At 42.1% G+C, this 15,587-nt stretch overlaps 1 protein-coding gene across 1 annotated transcript in view; it reads right to left on the bottom strand.

The window, feature by feature from the left end:
• Positions 1-260: 260 nt before the first annotated feature.
• CCDC73 (coiled-coil domain containing 73) overlaps positions 261-15,587 on the bottom strand; it is a 154,448-nt gene continuing 139,121 nt past the window's right edge. The window contains exons 17-18 of the mRNA XM_043548532.1: positions 5,882-6,015; positions 261-651 (exon numbers count right to left, since the gene is read on the bottom strand). Coding sequence (XP_043404467.1) covers positions 397-651; positions 5,882-6,015 — 389 coding nt within the window. The 3' untranslated portion in view covers positions 261-396. The remainder of the gene's footprint in view (positions 652-5,881; positions 6,016-15,587) is intronic.

Below are 15,587 nucleotides of genomic sequence, written 5' to 3'. Positions count from 1 at the left end.
ATTCTGAGACATCATTTGTCACTTTTGTTAGATAGTTGTGCTAGTGCTCATTCTGGCAGAGAAATGAGAAAGTCCTGCAGCTAAGATTTTTCAACATCTGAAGGAGGTACAGTTTTTAAATACATCACAAATTACACTTAACAGACATATACTTATAACACTTGTTTTAAATTTTTAACTTCTAGCAAAAATTTTGTAACAACTTGCAAGGACTTTAATTGCAGAAATGTAGGGAATCTATTTTCTTTTAATACAGTTACATCAAAATACTGGGGTGGGGGGAATCATTGTCGAGTTTGCAGTCTAGAGTTACCCACAGAATAAAATATGCACCTCTTTACTTCCAGTGGAAGAGTTCTACAAAGCTTTCTATGATATGCATATTCAGAGATTGAATTATTTTTCTGTTTTGTCCCCTGTCACAGCTTTTTCTAGACTTCCTTCATATTTCCTTTTTCTAGACTGGTGGAGCCTTTCTAAATTCAAAAACTTTTCAGTGTCATTGATTTGACTTTTTATAAAGAAGTTATGAGAATCACAATTCTGATCTTCCTTGCTGAGTAAACTTTCACTTGAGACTGGTGTGTCTGCATTGGAAGCCAGATGGGAAAGCTTCTGCTGGTGGCAAGATACAGAAACTCCTGCTTTGACCTAAGAGAATAAAACGTAGTACTATAAATGCATTAGACTCAGAATAACTTGATGTATCTAGAGATCCAGTGCAAATTACTGAATTTTGAAGATTAGCAAGTAAGGAGGAAACAGACATGATTAACAGTGAGGATAATGCATTGCAAAACTAATTTCATTTAATCTGACAAGCACAGTTTGGTTTTAATTTATTCTGCTTCATAATGTCTTAGTAAATGTACTGTATTCTATAAAAATAATGAAGTCTTAATTTGAGACTTAAATACAGAATATTCTCTGAGAATTGGGGAGAGACTGCCAATTTTGGATTAAATATGCAGTTTAGCAAAGTATTTGCTAATGTACATTATGCCAGTTGGAGATATTTTTATGTAGTGGTCCCTGTCACAATTTAAAAATACTCTTCATTCTTCAGCTGACAGTCAGTGAGAAAAAATGGGCCTCATGTTGTTAAGAGCTCTTTTTGCTCTTCCTTTAGTTTTTGGATGGTTGTGTTTACCATTTGGTAGAGACACAATCACATCTGATCGAATCAAGGATGTACAGTGTTTTCTGCATTCAGCACTGACAGATGATAAAATAAGTGATCAAAGTTATATCTTCAGACAATGTAGGTATCTTTAGTAAACCTTTTCACTTTCCCCTAAGAAAAAAACCTGCAAGAATTTTTAAAATAAGTTATTTGCTCCCTTGAATTATGCACTCCATTCTACCTTCTACCAAAACAAAACAATGGTAAACCCTAAGGTTAAATTTAATAGAAGTAAAGCTGCACTATACATTTTTCTTTTAGATTTTAGCTTTTGTTTTCTCCCTTCCAAGGACTGCCACTACTAATGGAGTAGGAAAGTGGAATCAGCCATTAGAAACTTGGCATTTTTCCCAATATACTACTTGTGTTCAAACTGCTTACTTTGTTTTAAAATAACATAGAATGGAAATAGTGTCCTAGTTACTGTGGTTGTGGATAATTACTAGAGCAAACCAACTCTTTGCACAGCACACATTAAGTGTTACAAACCTGTAGCTGGTTTGGTGTGGGGACATTTTATTGGTCCACGGCTCACCTTTCAGACATAATATAATGAATTAACAAATCATTTAACTGCTTGTCAGATTATTACTATGCCACACTGAGTGGTAGTTTGAAACTCCATTTCCAAGAACTGCAGTTCTGCTACGTGAGTCCTTGACATATGGGGTCTCAAGGAGTTGGCTTCATGCACATGTTGTCCATCTGACTGAAGGTGTATCTAGCACTTTTTGACTATATATTAGGGTGATTTTTCAGTTACAGGCAGAGGGAGTATCTCTTGAAGCTGTAAGGGCACTGACTCCACACCACTTCGTTAAAATAATTATGAAAAATAAAAATACACATCTAAGGCCTAACCTCCTACAAGACCCATTATCTGTCATTCTTGTGTTTTTATAACCATTTTTGCATTTAAAAAGGAATATTGTGAGTATGTTTCAACTGTACACTAAAATAAGAGTAATTTATTTCAGAGTATGGAAAAATATAATAGTTATTTCTTTTATGGCCAAATGCTGCTCCACACTTCTACCTCTAGTAAGGTCCAAAATGTAACAAAACTGTTGCAGTTTCACTATGTGGGCTGCCATGCAGAGAGACTGCACTATATGTAAGACAATGAACGGTGGATCTGGCTCTTCTCCACAGGCCTGAAGGACTGTAGGCAAACTGACCATTGTCAATGCTTCCACCAGCCAGAATTCCCATTTAGGTCGTGCATGGAACTATACCTGCACCTTCATGTTAGACTGGCAGGAGGTGAATTGTTTTTGCACTTGGCATTGCTAGTAAGGTTCCCATGTGCAAGGCCATTTACTAGGGTTTTAGTCCAAGAGGGACCAGCATTTGAGCCCTGGAGAATAAACTGCAGTAGGTAGTATGTGTAGAGGCTCATACATTTAATACAGTGTGTTTGTACAGATATGTTACAGTGTGTTTGAAATATTGGATGGCTGTGTGAATCCCGTCCACTGGATTTAAAATTGGTATCATTTAGGTTTTTAAATGTTAAAGGATCAGAAATGCTTTAAAACTGCAGATTTCTGTACCCGGGTTGATTGATTCTAATGAGTGTCATGCATTGCTGTGTCAGTCTTAGTGACAAATAGAACAAATGCTATTAAGCTCAACAGGAACTTGTTATTGATAGAAGCTGTCATTAAGAGAATGTTAATGTTACGCATTTAAGCACTCAGGTCAGGAAATGAGTTAAGGATGCACATATGCATTCTGATTACAAGCACAGTGTATGGATGCTTAATACATTGTTCTATACAATTCCTCGATTTCCCCCCTCCCCCCATAATCTTAGGTGCACTTGTGTAGTATCTTGTACTATTTTTGTCATGCGTATATATTTATCCTATTTTCCATGTTATGGTGGTCCAGGTCATCCTTGACTTAGACTTTTATATGGTACATTCTTGCTTGTCTTATCCAAACACATGGCTTATTTAGTCAGCAGCCATATCTTATACAGTTTTTTTTTCAACCACTACACATACATCCTTGCATATAATTCGTGAGGGTCAGGTAGTTATGAAATATATGTTAGCTATGAAATATCTCAAGTATCCCAGCAAATTTTCTCTATTGCTGTTGCACCTAATTTGCACTATGCTTTGTGAAAATGGTACTATGATGTACTCTACTTCTGATAGAAATGACTACTGGACTATGTCTGGGACACACAGTACTACAAGATACCACACGTATATCTAAGGCCTAGTCTACACCAGAAGCGCTATAGCGTATCTGAAGAATACGCTCTATGCCAATGGGAGAGATCTCTCCCATCAGCATAATAAAACCACCTCCGTGAGAGGCGGTAACTGTGTCGGTAGGAAAAGCTCTCCGCTGACATAGCGCTGTCAACACTGGTGCTTTGGTTGGTGTAATTTATGTCATTTGGGGGGTGGCTTATTTACATGAGTGACATAAGTTATACCGACGTAAGTGGTAGCGTGTGCAAGCCCTAAAGTTGTAGAAAAGCTGTATGTATTGTATCTGAGAGTCTAATTAAATGATCATATATTATTATGATGCATAGGTACAAGGGCCAGAATTAAGGTTTTTACCTTTGTAATTTCCTGGTTTATGACTGTTTATTCAACTTTAACAGCCTCTATTTTTTCTAGGTTTGCTTTATTTAAAAAAAAAAAAAAATCTATATTGCAGAATGACTTCACATCACCGGAGTGTCTGATCCCATGCACCTTAGGAGGTCTTCAGGAGAGAGCCCCTCTCCCTGTAGACCTTAGTTGTGCAGTTTTTTACCTTTCAAGATGCAGCGAATGAGACATGTCTCATAATTTATGAATTGGAGCAGGAAATGTTTCAGAATTAAAGGGCTCAACTAACAAAAAAAAAAAAAAAAATCCTAGCTTTCCTTTTTTTTTTCCAGACTAATGTATTTAGTTTGTACTAGAATACAATTTATTCAGCGTGCTGTAGCACATAACTAGTACAGTATGATATGATAACAGTATAAGTTGTTAGTGATCAAGACAACTCTTAACTATTTTTAATCCTCCAGCTCCCCTTCTTTATGCCCATAAAAGTTAGTCTTGAGGACATAACTTATTACAACTGTAATACCAAAACAAATGGGAAGAGGCAGAAGCAAAATCCCAGACTGGGGCTTTATAGATTCAACACTTTGAAATCCACCTGAAGTCGTAAGTCAGCAAGATGCACTAGTTATGTCTCACATGTGTCTAATCCACAAAGGCAAGCGGCTACGTTCTCCCCCAGGTGAAGTCTTTGCTTGGCTTTCATGAATAGCCCTAGGTAGAGCACAGTTCAGTAGTGTAGACTGGAAGTGACAAAAGTGGGTATACATGCAGTCAGAGGTGTGTATATTAAAATAAAAGCTGCAACCTCTTGTCTTGCTGTAGCTAAGACATGTTGGTCTACTATTTTAACTAAGGGCAGATATAGCATGTCCACTGTTTAAAAGGAGTGGATATAATCCCTGCCAATTTATCCAGGTACTTCTCCCTACCACTCAGCATTAACTTCAGCTCATCTTTATCCTTATTCCTATCTCTGTCACATGTGGAAAGAGCAAACACAGTGGAATCTGAGTTAGGCAAAAGAGTATCATGAGCATACTAATGGGCATGCAGCCCAAAACAACTCAACTTTTGCAGGTGGCCTCATGTTTGTTGAAAAAGAATACTGATAACATGGAAGTAGTGTTTTGGGCGGCTGAGTTGTTCAATACAACCCTTTGAGATTTATCCAAAAGGAAGGAATAGTGCTACTAGAGAACAATTGAGCCAATGGTATTGAAATGGTGCTGAAATAGTATTGAAAGTGATCCAATAAAATCAGTAGACCTCTAACCTTGGTCGTCTATCACATGAAGATGTCGGTATAATTATCTCTACATACCCAGGCCTGAAACTAGACCAATAGGATCCAGCTGACTGCCCACCATCTTCTCAGTAATCATTTCCAAAATGGAAGGTCCAAGATGGTTAATTCACAAGTTGTCACCAAAAAAAATCACTCTTTGAAGGTATATTTAATATTGTGCCTTAGAACTTGTCTCTTTGAGACAGAAACCAGACTTAGCCCTTTTCTTCAGGGTTTTGCATAAAGTGTTACATACCACAGAGATCTCCAAAATGCAACGTGAAGCATGGCTAGTTTCCTCTTATATGACAAATTGACCCTAGAGAATGACAGGTTTCCTCTTTTAATTCTCTGCTTTTGCATACATTGATGTATACCAATGTGAATATTCTGCCTTATCAAACAAAGATGATAATGAACAAATTCAAAAGCAATGAGCAATATATATTTTATTGCAGCATAGAACAAACTAGCTAACAGCTATTGCAATTCATATATATTCTGAATTATTTTATTAGATAAGTAAACAAATAAAAGGAACATAATATGCTTGTCTTCCTATATTGTAGGTGATCATTTTTATTGAGGTACATAATGAACTACCTCACCCTCTCCTCCCAAAACAGACTGGCTAGCATCTGCTTGATTTATATGCTGTGACTTTTTCCTGCTGTTTTCTTTCAACATTAATTGTGAAAAATGGTGCCATGTTGCCCTCTTGATATTATTTTGGAGATCGACTAGGTCTTAAAACATCCAGATGCATACAGTTCTACACATATCTGTGGAATTAGCTCACCAAGGTCTGCTCTGCAATATTTTTAATTGACTTACATGTTCTGTGGGAAAAGAAGAATCATAAAAAGTCTTTGCTATTGCATTCCATTCTTCACTGGGATCTCTCTTGGGACCTCGATGGATACTTGAGGTATTCAAAGTGTCAGCAACTCTGTTAATACTGGTAGAATCTGATTGACAAAAAGGAAATGGTAACAACTGCAATTCATTTTCTAGGTACTAATTTTAGAGTGACCAAACTTCTGGTTTATCTCTGATCTTAAGAACCACAAGTGTTTGTTTTAAATCACAGAATTTTTGTTTTGATTTTACCTCATTTATACTTTGTTGTTTCTCTACACTTTGATCTTACTGCCAGAAATTCTGTTTCAATAGCAGAGCAGCAAGAATTATTTTTTAAATAAAGTTTCCATTTTAATAAAAAATACTGTTTACCATTGTTTCTTTTATATAATGCATTACAAAGAGTCCCAGTGTTAAAATAAAAAGGTATTTTTTGGTAAATAATTCCAAAGAAGAGGAAGTTACTCATCTTGTGCTGTAATGATAGTTCTTTGAGATGTGACCCCCTATAGGTGCTCCATGGCAGGTGCACTTGCATCCCTGCACTGCTGATAGGAGAACATTGGTGGCAGTGTTCATTCAGCCCGCATATGCGCTGTCACCTCCTCATACTCTACCAGGAGGCTAACCAGCATGCCCAGGTGAATCCCCCTCGGTTCCTTCTCTACTGCAGAGTCCTTGACAAGAACTGCGAAGAGGGGAGGAAGGTGGGTCATGGAGCATCCCTAGGGACACAGATCTCAAAGAATCATCATTACTCACAAGGTGAGTAACTTCCTCTTCTTTGAGTTGTGTCCCTATGGGTGCTTCACTGTAGATGACTCCTGAGAAGGATCCCTAATGGGAAGCTGGGACTTTGGCGCTGTTATGGATGACAATACTGCGGAGCCTAATATAGCATTGGAAGCAGACTCCCCAGTAATCACATAGTGTTCTGAGAAGGTATGCACAGACTCTCAGGTTGCTGCCCTGCAGATTTCCGATATGGGGACATTCTTGAGGAAGGTGACAGAGGAGGAAACAAACCTCGTGGAGTGTGCACAGATTCCGGATACTATGTTGTGAACCTGATAGCAGTGTTTGATACAGTTCGAGACCCATTTAGAGAGGCTCTGGGTCGATACCGTTGTACCATTAGATCTTTCCGTAATGGAAAGGAAAAGATTAGATTTCCTAAAGGCCTTTGTCCTGGCCAGGTAAAAGGCCAGGGCTCTCCTAACATCTAGGGTGTGCAGTATAGCCTCCCTGTTATCGCAGTGAGGATTAGGGTAAAAGTTTGGGAGGTGAATCAGTTGGTTTATGTGAAAAGATGAGGTCATCTTGGGGATGAACTTCAGGTGCGGTCTGAGAGTAACCTTGTGCCGAAATAATATAAGTGGGTGGGGGTGCCACTAGTGCTGCTATTTCCCCTATTCTCCTTGCTGAGGTGATCTCCACCAGGAACACTGTCTTAATAGGCAGGTATGTGAGCTAACAAGTGGCCATGGATTCAAAGGGTGGCCTAGTCAGGCTCTTTAGTACTAAGTTTAGGTCCCATATTGAGGTGGGGCATCTGGATTGGGGAAAAAGATTTACTATATCCTTAAGGAATTGTTTTGTAGTTGGGTGAGAACACTGAGAATCCCTCTATTTGTTCATAGAAGGCTGCTATGACTGCTAGGTGAACTTTGAATGAACTAAGAGATAGTCCTGATTTCTTGAGAGTCAGTATATACTCCTGTACCATTGGGAGAGTAGCAGATGGGGAAATTTGCTTGGAATTACACCAAACCAGAAATCTAGTCTGCTTTTACAGGTAAGTAAACAGGGTAGCCCATTTCATACTACGTAGTAACACTCTCTGTACCTCTTGAGAGCTGGATCTTTATATGTGCTGGAACCATGAAGGAGCCACCCTTTGAGTTGGAGTATCCGCAAGTTGGGGTGGAGAGTGTTTCCTTCGTTCTGCGAGAGAAGATATGGAGAGAGACTAGCAGACATGTTGCCAGCTGTGACAGGTAAGGGTATCACGTCTGTCTCAGCTAGATGGGAGCAATCAGTAAAACATTTGCTTTCTCTTTTTATTAGGACTTTCAGCGATAGAAGAAATGGGGGAAAGGCGTATAGAAGGCCCTTGTCCCATGAGAGAAAGAGAGCATCCCCTAAAGAGTGCTGACTGAGGCCTGCCCTGGAGAAGTAGCGTGGGCATTACTTGTTCAGGTAAGGTAAACAAGTCTATTGTCGGTGTCCTTCACTGTCTGAATATGCCATAGAGTACTACTGAGTTATGTCCCATTCGTGGTTGTGTAGGAACTTGCGTCTGAGACGCTCTACTGTCGTGTTCTGCACTCCTGATAGGTAGGCTGTTGATATAATGCACCAGTGCCATAGCATTAGTGCTTCCTCACAAAGGGAAAGCAATCTGATGCCCACTGATGATTTATGTAGTACATACATGCTATGTTGTTTATCATGACCCTTGTGTGCGTACCTCTAATCAGCAGAAGGAAATAAGCACATGCATTCCTGACCGCTCTGAGTTCAAGGAGATTGATATGAAGAAATGCCTCCCTGGGTGACCACTTTCCCTGTGTTATGAGGTTGTTGAGATGTGCTCCCAATCCTGTGAGGGATGTGTCAATGGTGAGGAGTAGTGCTGGAGGGGGACTGGGCTGTGTGAACGAGATCCCTGTGCAGACGTTTGCTGGGTCCTTCCACCACTTCAAGGACTGCTTGACCTCGGTGGGTAATGATAGGGTCTTGTCTAGGCTGTCTCTGATTGGCCTGTAAACTGAGGTGAACCACGACTGGAGACACCTCATGCAAAGCCTGGCATAAGCTATCACAAATGTGCCTGCAGCCATGGGCCCCAACAGTTGAAGGCAGTGTCTGGCTGATATTTGAGGGCTGGTTTGCACTGTCTCCTCAATCCATTCCACTCTTATAAAATCTGTATTGTGGGAGGAGAGTGCTCACTCAGAGACAGTCGAGACTGGCTCCTATAAATTCTAATCTCTGTACTGAGGTTAACATCGATTTTTGGACATTGCTTTGTAGGCCCAGGCTTCTGAATAAGTCCACAGTCATATGGGTAACCTGCAGAACTTGGTCGAAGGAACGAGACCTGAGGAGGCAGTTGTCTAAATGGGGATAGATCATGATTCCCTAGAAATGAAGATGAGCTGCCACTACAATGAGGACCATGGAGAATACTCTGGGAGCCGACGATAGCCCAAAGGGGAATACCCTGTACTGGTAGTGGTCCTGTCCTGGGGTAAACATGAGGAACCATCTGTGGGATGGTAAAATTGAAATAAGCATTCTGAAAGTTGAGGGCCAAAAAAGTCTCACTGTTCCAAAGCTGGAATACTTGCTGTTAGAATGACCATCTTCAATTTTTGAGCCTTGATGAACTTGAGTGCTCTGAGGTCCAGTATGGCTCTCCAACCCCACTTTTTCTTGATTATTAGGAAGTAACAAGAGTAAAAACCTTTGCCTCCTACTTGTTGAGGTACTGGTTCTCTGGCTCCTACACAGAGGAGTTGATCTATCTCTTGTCACAGTAGACTCTCATGAGGAGGGTCCCTGAAGAGGGATGGGGAAAGGTGTTGTGGGGGCAGGGGAAGGGAGGTGAAATGAATGGAATACCCATTGAGGATGATTTCTAGCACCAATTTGTGAGATGTTATCCGATCCCAGGTGCTATGGAACAGCAAGGTGACATCCAAAGGGATGTGAAGAGTTGTTTAGCATCAGATGGTGTTGGAGGGAGTGGTCTGTCAGTGCCCCAACTAATCTGTCAAAATTGATGTTCTGAAGTGGATGGTTGGGAAAAGGAAGGCTGTGTGCCCAATGGTTTGTGCTTTGAGAATCTGGCCTTTTTCCTTTGTGGCTCATAAAAGCATTGAGTTTGATAGAGTGCTGTGCATGATTTATGTGAGGGCTGAGGACTCTATTTTCTCTTCTGTGAGGTGTATAAATCCCCAACGACCGAAGAGTAGCCCTGGAGTCTTTGAGTGTGTGGAGGGATGTGTCCGTCTTTTCTGCGAACAGTTTGGTGCCTTTGAAGGGAAGGTCCTCCATGGTTGCCTGTACTTTCTTCGGGAAGCCAGATAAATGTAGCCAAGAGGCTCGTTGCATCACAATTGCTGTGAAGATGGATCGTGCTGCAGTATTGCCTACGTCAAGTGCTGATTGAAGTGCCATCTTGGCTACCAGTTATCCTTTGATAATGGCCCTAAACTTATCTCTGTGTGATTGATCAATAAACAAATTGAGTTTGGAGTAATTGAAGTAGTTATATTTTGCTATTAGCACTTGCTAATTTGCGATGCGGAATTGTAGTGTGGCAGAAGAATAAGCCTTTCTTCCAAAATGGTTGAGGCGTTTCTAATACCTATCATTAGAGGTGGACTTCACCTGGTGCTGACGAGCTCTGGAGTTCACCACATCCACAACGATCAAATTAGGGGGTGGATGGGAGAAAAGAAACTGTACCCTTGGTTGGGATGTAGTATTTCTTATCAGATCACTTACAGATTGGTGTGACCGATGTATGGGTCTGCCATATCAATTTGGCTGGATCCAAGAAAGCCTCATTGATGGGGAAGGCTTCTCTGGATGAAGAAGAGGAGTGTAAAATGTCTATCAGCTTATGATTCTTTTACCTCTAGAGGCAATTGTGGTGTGATTCTTTTACCTCTAGAGGCGATTGCAAAGTGTCTGCCACCCTCTTAGGTCTTGAAAGAGTTTAAAGTCGTTTGTAAGAGATGGCGGAGGGGGCATCTCTGCCTCATCTGGCGATGAAGACGAGATGTTGGTTAGTGGTGTGACCTATTTGTCAAGGTCGGCAGAGGCTGATGGAGGGCCCCTTGTTGATTCACGGTGACCCACACTAAATGTTCAGGAGGTGTCATATCTATATTCCTCCCACGGGTCCCAATAAGGCCATTGGGATGGCAGAAAGGGTCATGGTGACATTGTCATCCATACCAGGGTGGTTGAGGGTCCAGAAGGCAGTACGGCTCCGGAGGCCCAGATTGGTAATGGGCACTATAAGGTGCATGGAAAGAGCAAAGACAACCTCTTCCTGCTCACTCTCGACTGGAGAATGGAGGGGCATGGCATGGTGCCGGTGGAGACTCTCGAGCTTGAGGTAAAGTCAGTACCAGAGCCCTGGTACCAAGTAGGGAAGACCCAGGTACATCAGATACTGTGAAGTCTTTCGAGTATCTGAACTCCTGTGGTGCCATGGAGGTTGGTACCGGTGGTGGCTGCTGGTGCTGAGACAACAGTACTGACGGGATTGGTGATGTAGACCAGGCTAAATGCTCTGATGTTGTTTGGCATACCATTGCTGGAACCAAAGCCATTGCCCAAACTGAGGGAGCCTTCCCCAAAGCATGGTCTCTGTCCTTATCTCTCACAGTTGGTACCTTTGCTTCGGTGCCTGTGCCCATCGAGTCTTTAGGCATATCAACGTGTTCCATTGGGATGGTACTGTGCAAGTTCTGGGTACTGCATTTGGATGGTTTCAGTACCATTCAGTACAATGATATATAACATGCTGGGGATCTTTTCTGGCTTGTTTGGGGTTCACTCTGGGGACTCGCAGCTCTCTTTTTTGAAGCTATATGTGAGTGTCTCATGGCTTTAGGTTAATTGTCTGTGGATGTAGAGGGCTGTGGTGAAGATTTCCATCCCATCCCATTCATAAATTTTGACACGGGTCTGAAGGAGGCTGGAGAGCTGCCTCCATTAGAAGGAGCTTTAGTCTGAGCTGTCTGTCCTTTCGAGATCATGGCTTCAGCTGCTGACAAAAAAAATACTTCTGGGGCATGTGGTTTTCCCCAAGGCAACGGACACAATAGGAATGTCCCTCCCTTACAAAGATGCTTCTTAACACGAGAGGCACCTCTTTAAACCCAGGTGAACTGGAGAAAGGGGAAGAAGTAGATAAAGTGTGGGGGGTTTGTTTGTTTTTTAAGAAAAAAAACAAAGGAAACTAAAATAACAAAGAAAGATTAGTGGATAGATAAGTTCGAACAGTAGAGTTAACAATCTGATGAATGGACAGCTAATATCTCTGTCTCTAGCCAGGTGCTGTTGAGAAGGAACTGACTGGAATTTTCCTTGGTGCACTGCAGAGTCTTGTGGCAGAGCACGTGGAGGGGGACAGTGCATGTGTGGGCCAAACAGACACTGCTACCAAAGTTCTGCAATCAGCAGCACAGGGCTGCAAGCACACCTACAGTGAAGCACGCATAGGGACACTACTCAAAGAAGTATTTTTCCAATATTCATATAGTAGACAACTTTTTATATTGTAAATCATAGCTTCTAGTTAAAACACTGATTCCTGAAATGAGTGTCTATGAATATCAGCTTCTGAGTAAGATGATAAAATATAATCAGTGCCATCCTGTCACATTGTTGAATGGCTTATCATTAGGGACTGAATGCCATTTTAAATAACTAGCTAATCAGGAACTAGCTTTCTTATTACAGTTAGATATGTTTAAAACAATATTAGCCTGATTTTCAGAGGTGTTGAGCACCCACAGCAACCACTGATGTAACTGGAGTTGTGGTGCCCAGCATTTCTGAAAATTGGACCATAAGCATTAAATCAGGTGCTATATTTAAGCTGTACTATAGATTAGCTGCAGCACACAGTAAGGCCCAATGCTGCAAAGACTTTCCATGCCATGAATAGTGCCATTAAGCACATACCTAAATCTTTGCAGGATCAGGGCTGAAGTCTATTTTCTAAACCAGTCAGCATAGTCAGTTACTGTTATGAGTCAATGTTGATGCAGCAAAGTAACATAATCATTTGGTACAGTAGCAAAAGTTATCTTACTATGAATATACATATGTGCTTTGCCTTGGCATTAATTTTTGTAAATGCCTTCACATGTATGTAGCAGCAGGAGACCTTAGTCTAATTATAATGTTCTATTTCATTAGTTTTTTGTTGTTTGGTTTTGTTATAATTCTTCAGGAAGGTCTACTATTTCCCAGTTCATCCCAGTTCACCCTGGAGATCATGTGTTGTGGCTGCTCTCTGGAACCTATCAATGTCACTCCCTAATTCACTGGCAGAATTGTGATTGAGTGGGATAAGGAATTCCCTCACATAGGCCGTTAACTATTTCTGCAATGCACCAGTCTGAGAGCAATGCATTTGTATTGAGAATTGAAGTCAGGTATCCCATATGGCTACATCATCTTCTAATCTAACCAGATGTATAAATGTGTAAAAGTTTTGTAGTTACTTACCCTACAGTGCCTGTATTTCTTTGAGATCCGTTGTCCACATGGATTCCACCCTTGGTGTGACTGTCTAGCATTTGGTGAATACCCGGTGCTGCAGAAGGACCAAATGGCTGAAAAGAAGTTACTCATCTTGTGCAGTAACTATGGGTTTTCGAGATGTGTCCCCCTATGGGTACTCCACTGTGGGTGTGTTTGCGTCCCTGTGCTGCTGATTGGAGACTTCAGTAGCAGTGTCCATTAGGCCTCCACATGTGCTCTCTCTGCTCTGGCTGTACCATGAGACTAGCCAGCACATAAAAGCTACCCCCACTCAGTTCCTTCTCTACAGCAGACTCATTGACAAGAACTCTGAAGTACAGGGGAGGAGCGTGGGTTGCGAAGCACCCATAGGGATACATATCTCAAAGAACCATCATTACTGCACAAGGTAACTTCTTTGAGTAGTGTCCCTATGGGTGCTCCACGATAGGTGACTCCTGAGCAGTACCCCTTCTGGACGGCTGGGACTTCAGAGTCAGGTCAGTTACAGATGACAGCACTGTGGAGCTGAAGATGGCATTGGAGGCGGAGTCCCCAGTGATCACATAGTGTTCTGCGAAAGTGTGGACTGATGCCCATGTCGCTGCTCTACAGCTCTCTGAGATAAGGCTATTCTGGAAGAAGGTGAAAATGAGGAGATTGACCTTGTGGCATGTGTATGAATAGAGTCTGGAGCGGTCATGTTGCAAGCTTGGTAACACTGTCTGATGCAATTTGAGACCTACTTGGAGAGCCTTTGGGCTGATATTGCTGAGCCCTGGGATCTTTCCACAATGGAGCGGAAAACCCTAGGGGACTTCCTGAAGGCCTTTTACCTGTCCAGGTAGAAGACCAGGGCTCTCCTGACATCTAGTGTATGCAATACAGCCTCCCTGTTGGTGAGGCTTGGGGTAAAAAATTGGAAGGTGACTCAATTGATTCATGTGAAACAGGGAGGTTGGATGTGTTCTGAGCAGAACCTGGCAAAAGAGGAATTCAGATTAATTGGCGGGGACATATTTTTTTTTGTCTGCCCACTGGCAGGTAGGCACTACCAACACTGGGGTTTGCTGTATGGTTCTTGCTGAGTTTAAGGTGGTTTAATAGGGAGGGGCGATCTTTGAGGAGGAGCTAGAATGGAATATGTCAAGTCAAGGAGTCAATGGTGAGTGTACTTCCAGTGGTATTTGGAGAGCGTCTGCAACTCTTTGCTAACTCCTGGAAGAGACTAGTTATCTTCCAGAGATGGTGGGGAAGGCATTACTGCTTCACCTGTGGAGAAGGAGAATATGGTCCTCAGTGTCAGTTCTTCCTCGGCACCACCCTCCTGTTTCTCTATAATGTCTTGTGGAGGCTCTGAAGCTCTGGATGCTGCGGCCGAGGGGGGGTGTCTTGAGGGTTCTCAGGTGAGGCTTGAAGCCTGAGAGGCATGCCAGTGATATGCTGCCCACGGGTCCCAATAGGGCCAGTCGGGAGACATGGATCCTGGCGGTGGTGCCCATGAGTGGCTGAACCAGGATGGTGGTGGTGGGGCCCCCTGAGGGCATATTTTAGGGCTTTGTTGATTCTGAGCACCATATGGGGCCTGAGTGGGGTATTGTGATGCCACCTCCTCTGGTTCGCGGTCTGAACCCTCACTAGAGAGCGGAGGAGCATGGCATGGCATATTCCCATGCTAAGCACAGGCTCAGTACATAGGTCCCGGTACTGAGAAGCAGGGACTCCGGTACGTCCGATATGCGGAGGTCCCTGGAGAGGCAGGATTCCACTAGTATTGATTATCCTGGTGTCAGTGCTGGAGGGACAGGGATCTTGTCCGTATTGGTTGCGCTGGTGCCAGATGAGGCATCTTGTAGCTCTTTCTGAACTCTTTCCAGTTTTTCAGCATCTTTATTGAAGTGTGAGCCCCAGAACTGGACACAGTATTCCAGTATTGTCTCATGCCATATACAGAGGTAATACTATCTCACTGCCTCAATATTTCCCCAATTATACCTAACTGGAGGTTCGTATTCTGTTGCTTATTCAACATTACCCCTAAGTTCTTTTCAGTTTCATTGCATTCCAGGATACGAACTACCATCTTTAATTTGTGACCTACATTCCTTGTTCCTAGATACTTGACCTTGCATTTGGCTGTATTAAAACATTTTATTCAAATGAGCCCACTTTTCCAGGTGTTCTAACTTGGTCTTTATAACATTTATAGGCCTGTCATCATTATTTACTGCTCCATCAATGTATGTGTCATCTGTAATTTTTACAGTAGTTATGTTCTTCCACATAATTGATAAAGATATTGAATTGCATTGGGCCAAGAATAATGCTTGTGGGATCCCACTAGAAACACAATCATAGGATTTCAACAATTTCCACCCCACCATCAACCTCAGCCTGGACCAGT

The sequence above is a fragment of the Chelonia mydas genome, chromosome 6, assembly GCF_015237465.2.
Source record: "Chelonia mydas isolate rCheMyd1 chromosome 6, rCheMyd1.pri.v2, whole genome shotgun sequence".
Taxonomy (NCBI): Eukaryota; Metazoa; Chordata; order Testudines; family Cheloniidae; genus Chelonia; species Chelonia mydas.
The sequence above is the reverse complement of the archived record's forward strand: the minus strand, read 5'-3'. Positions and strand labels throughout refer to the sequence as shown.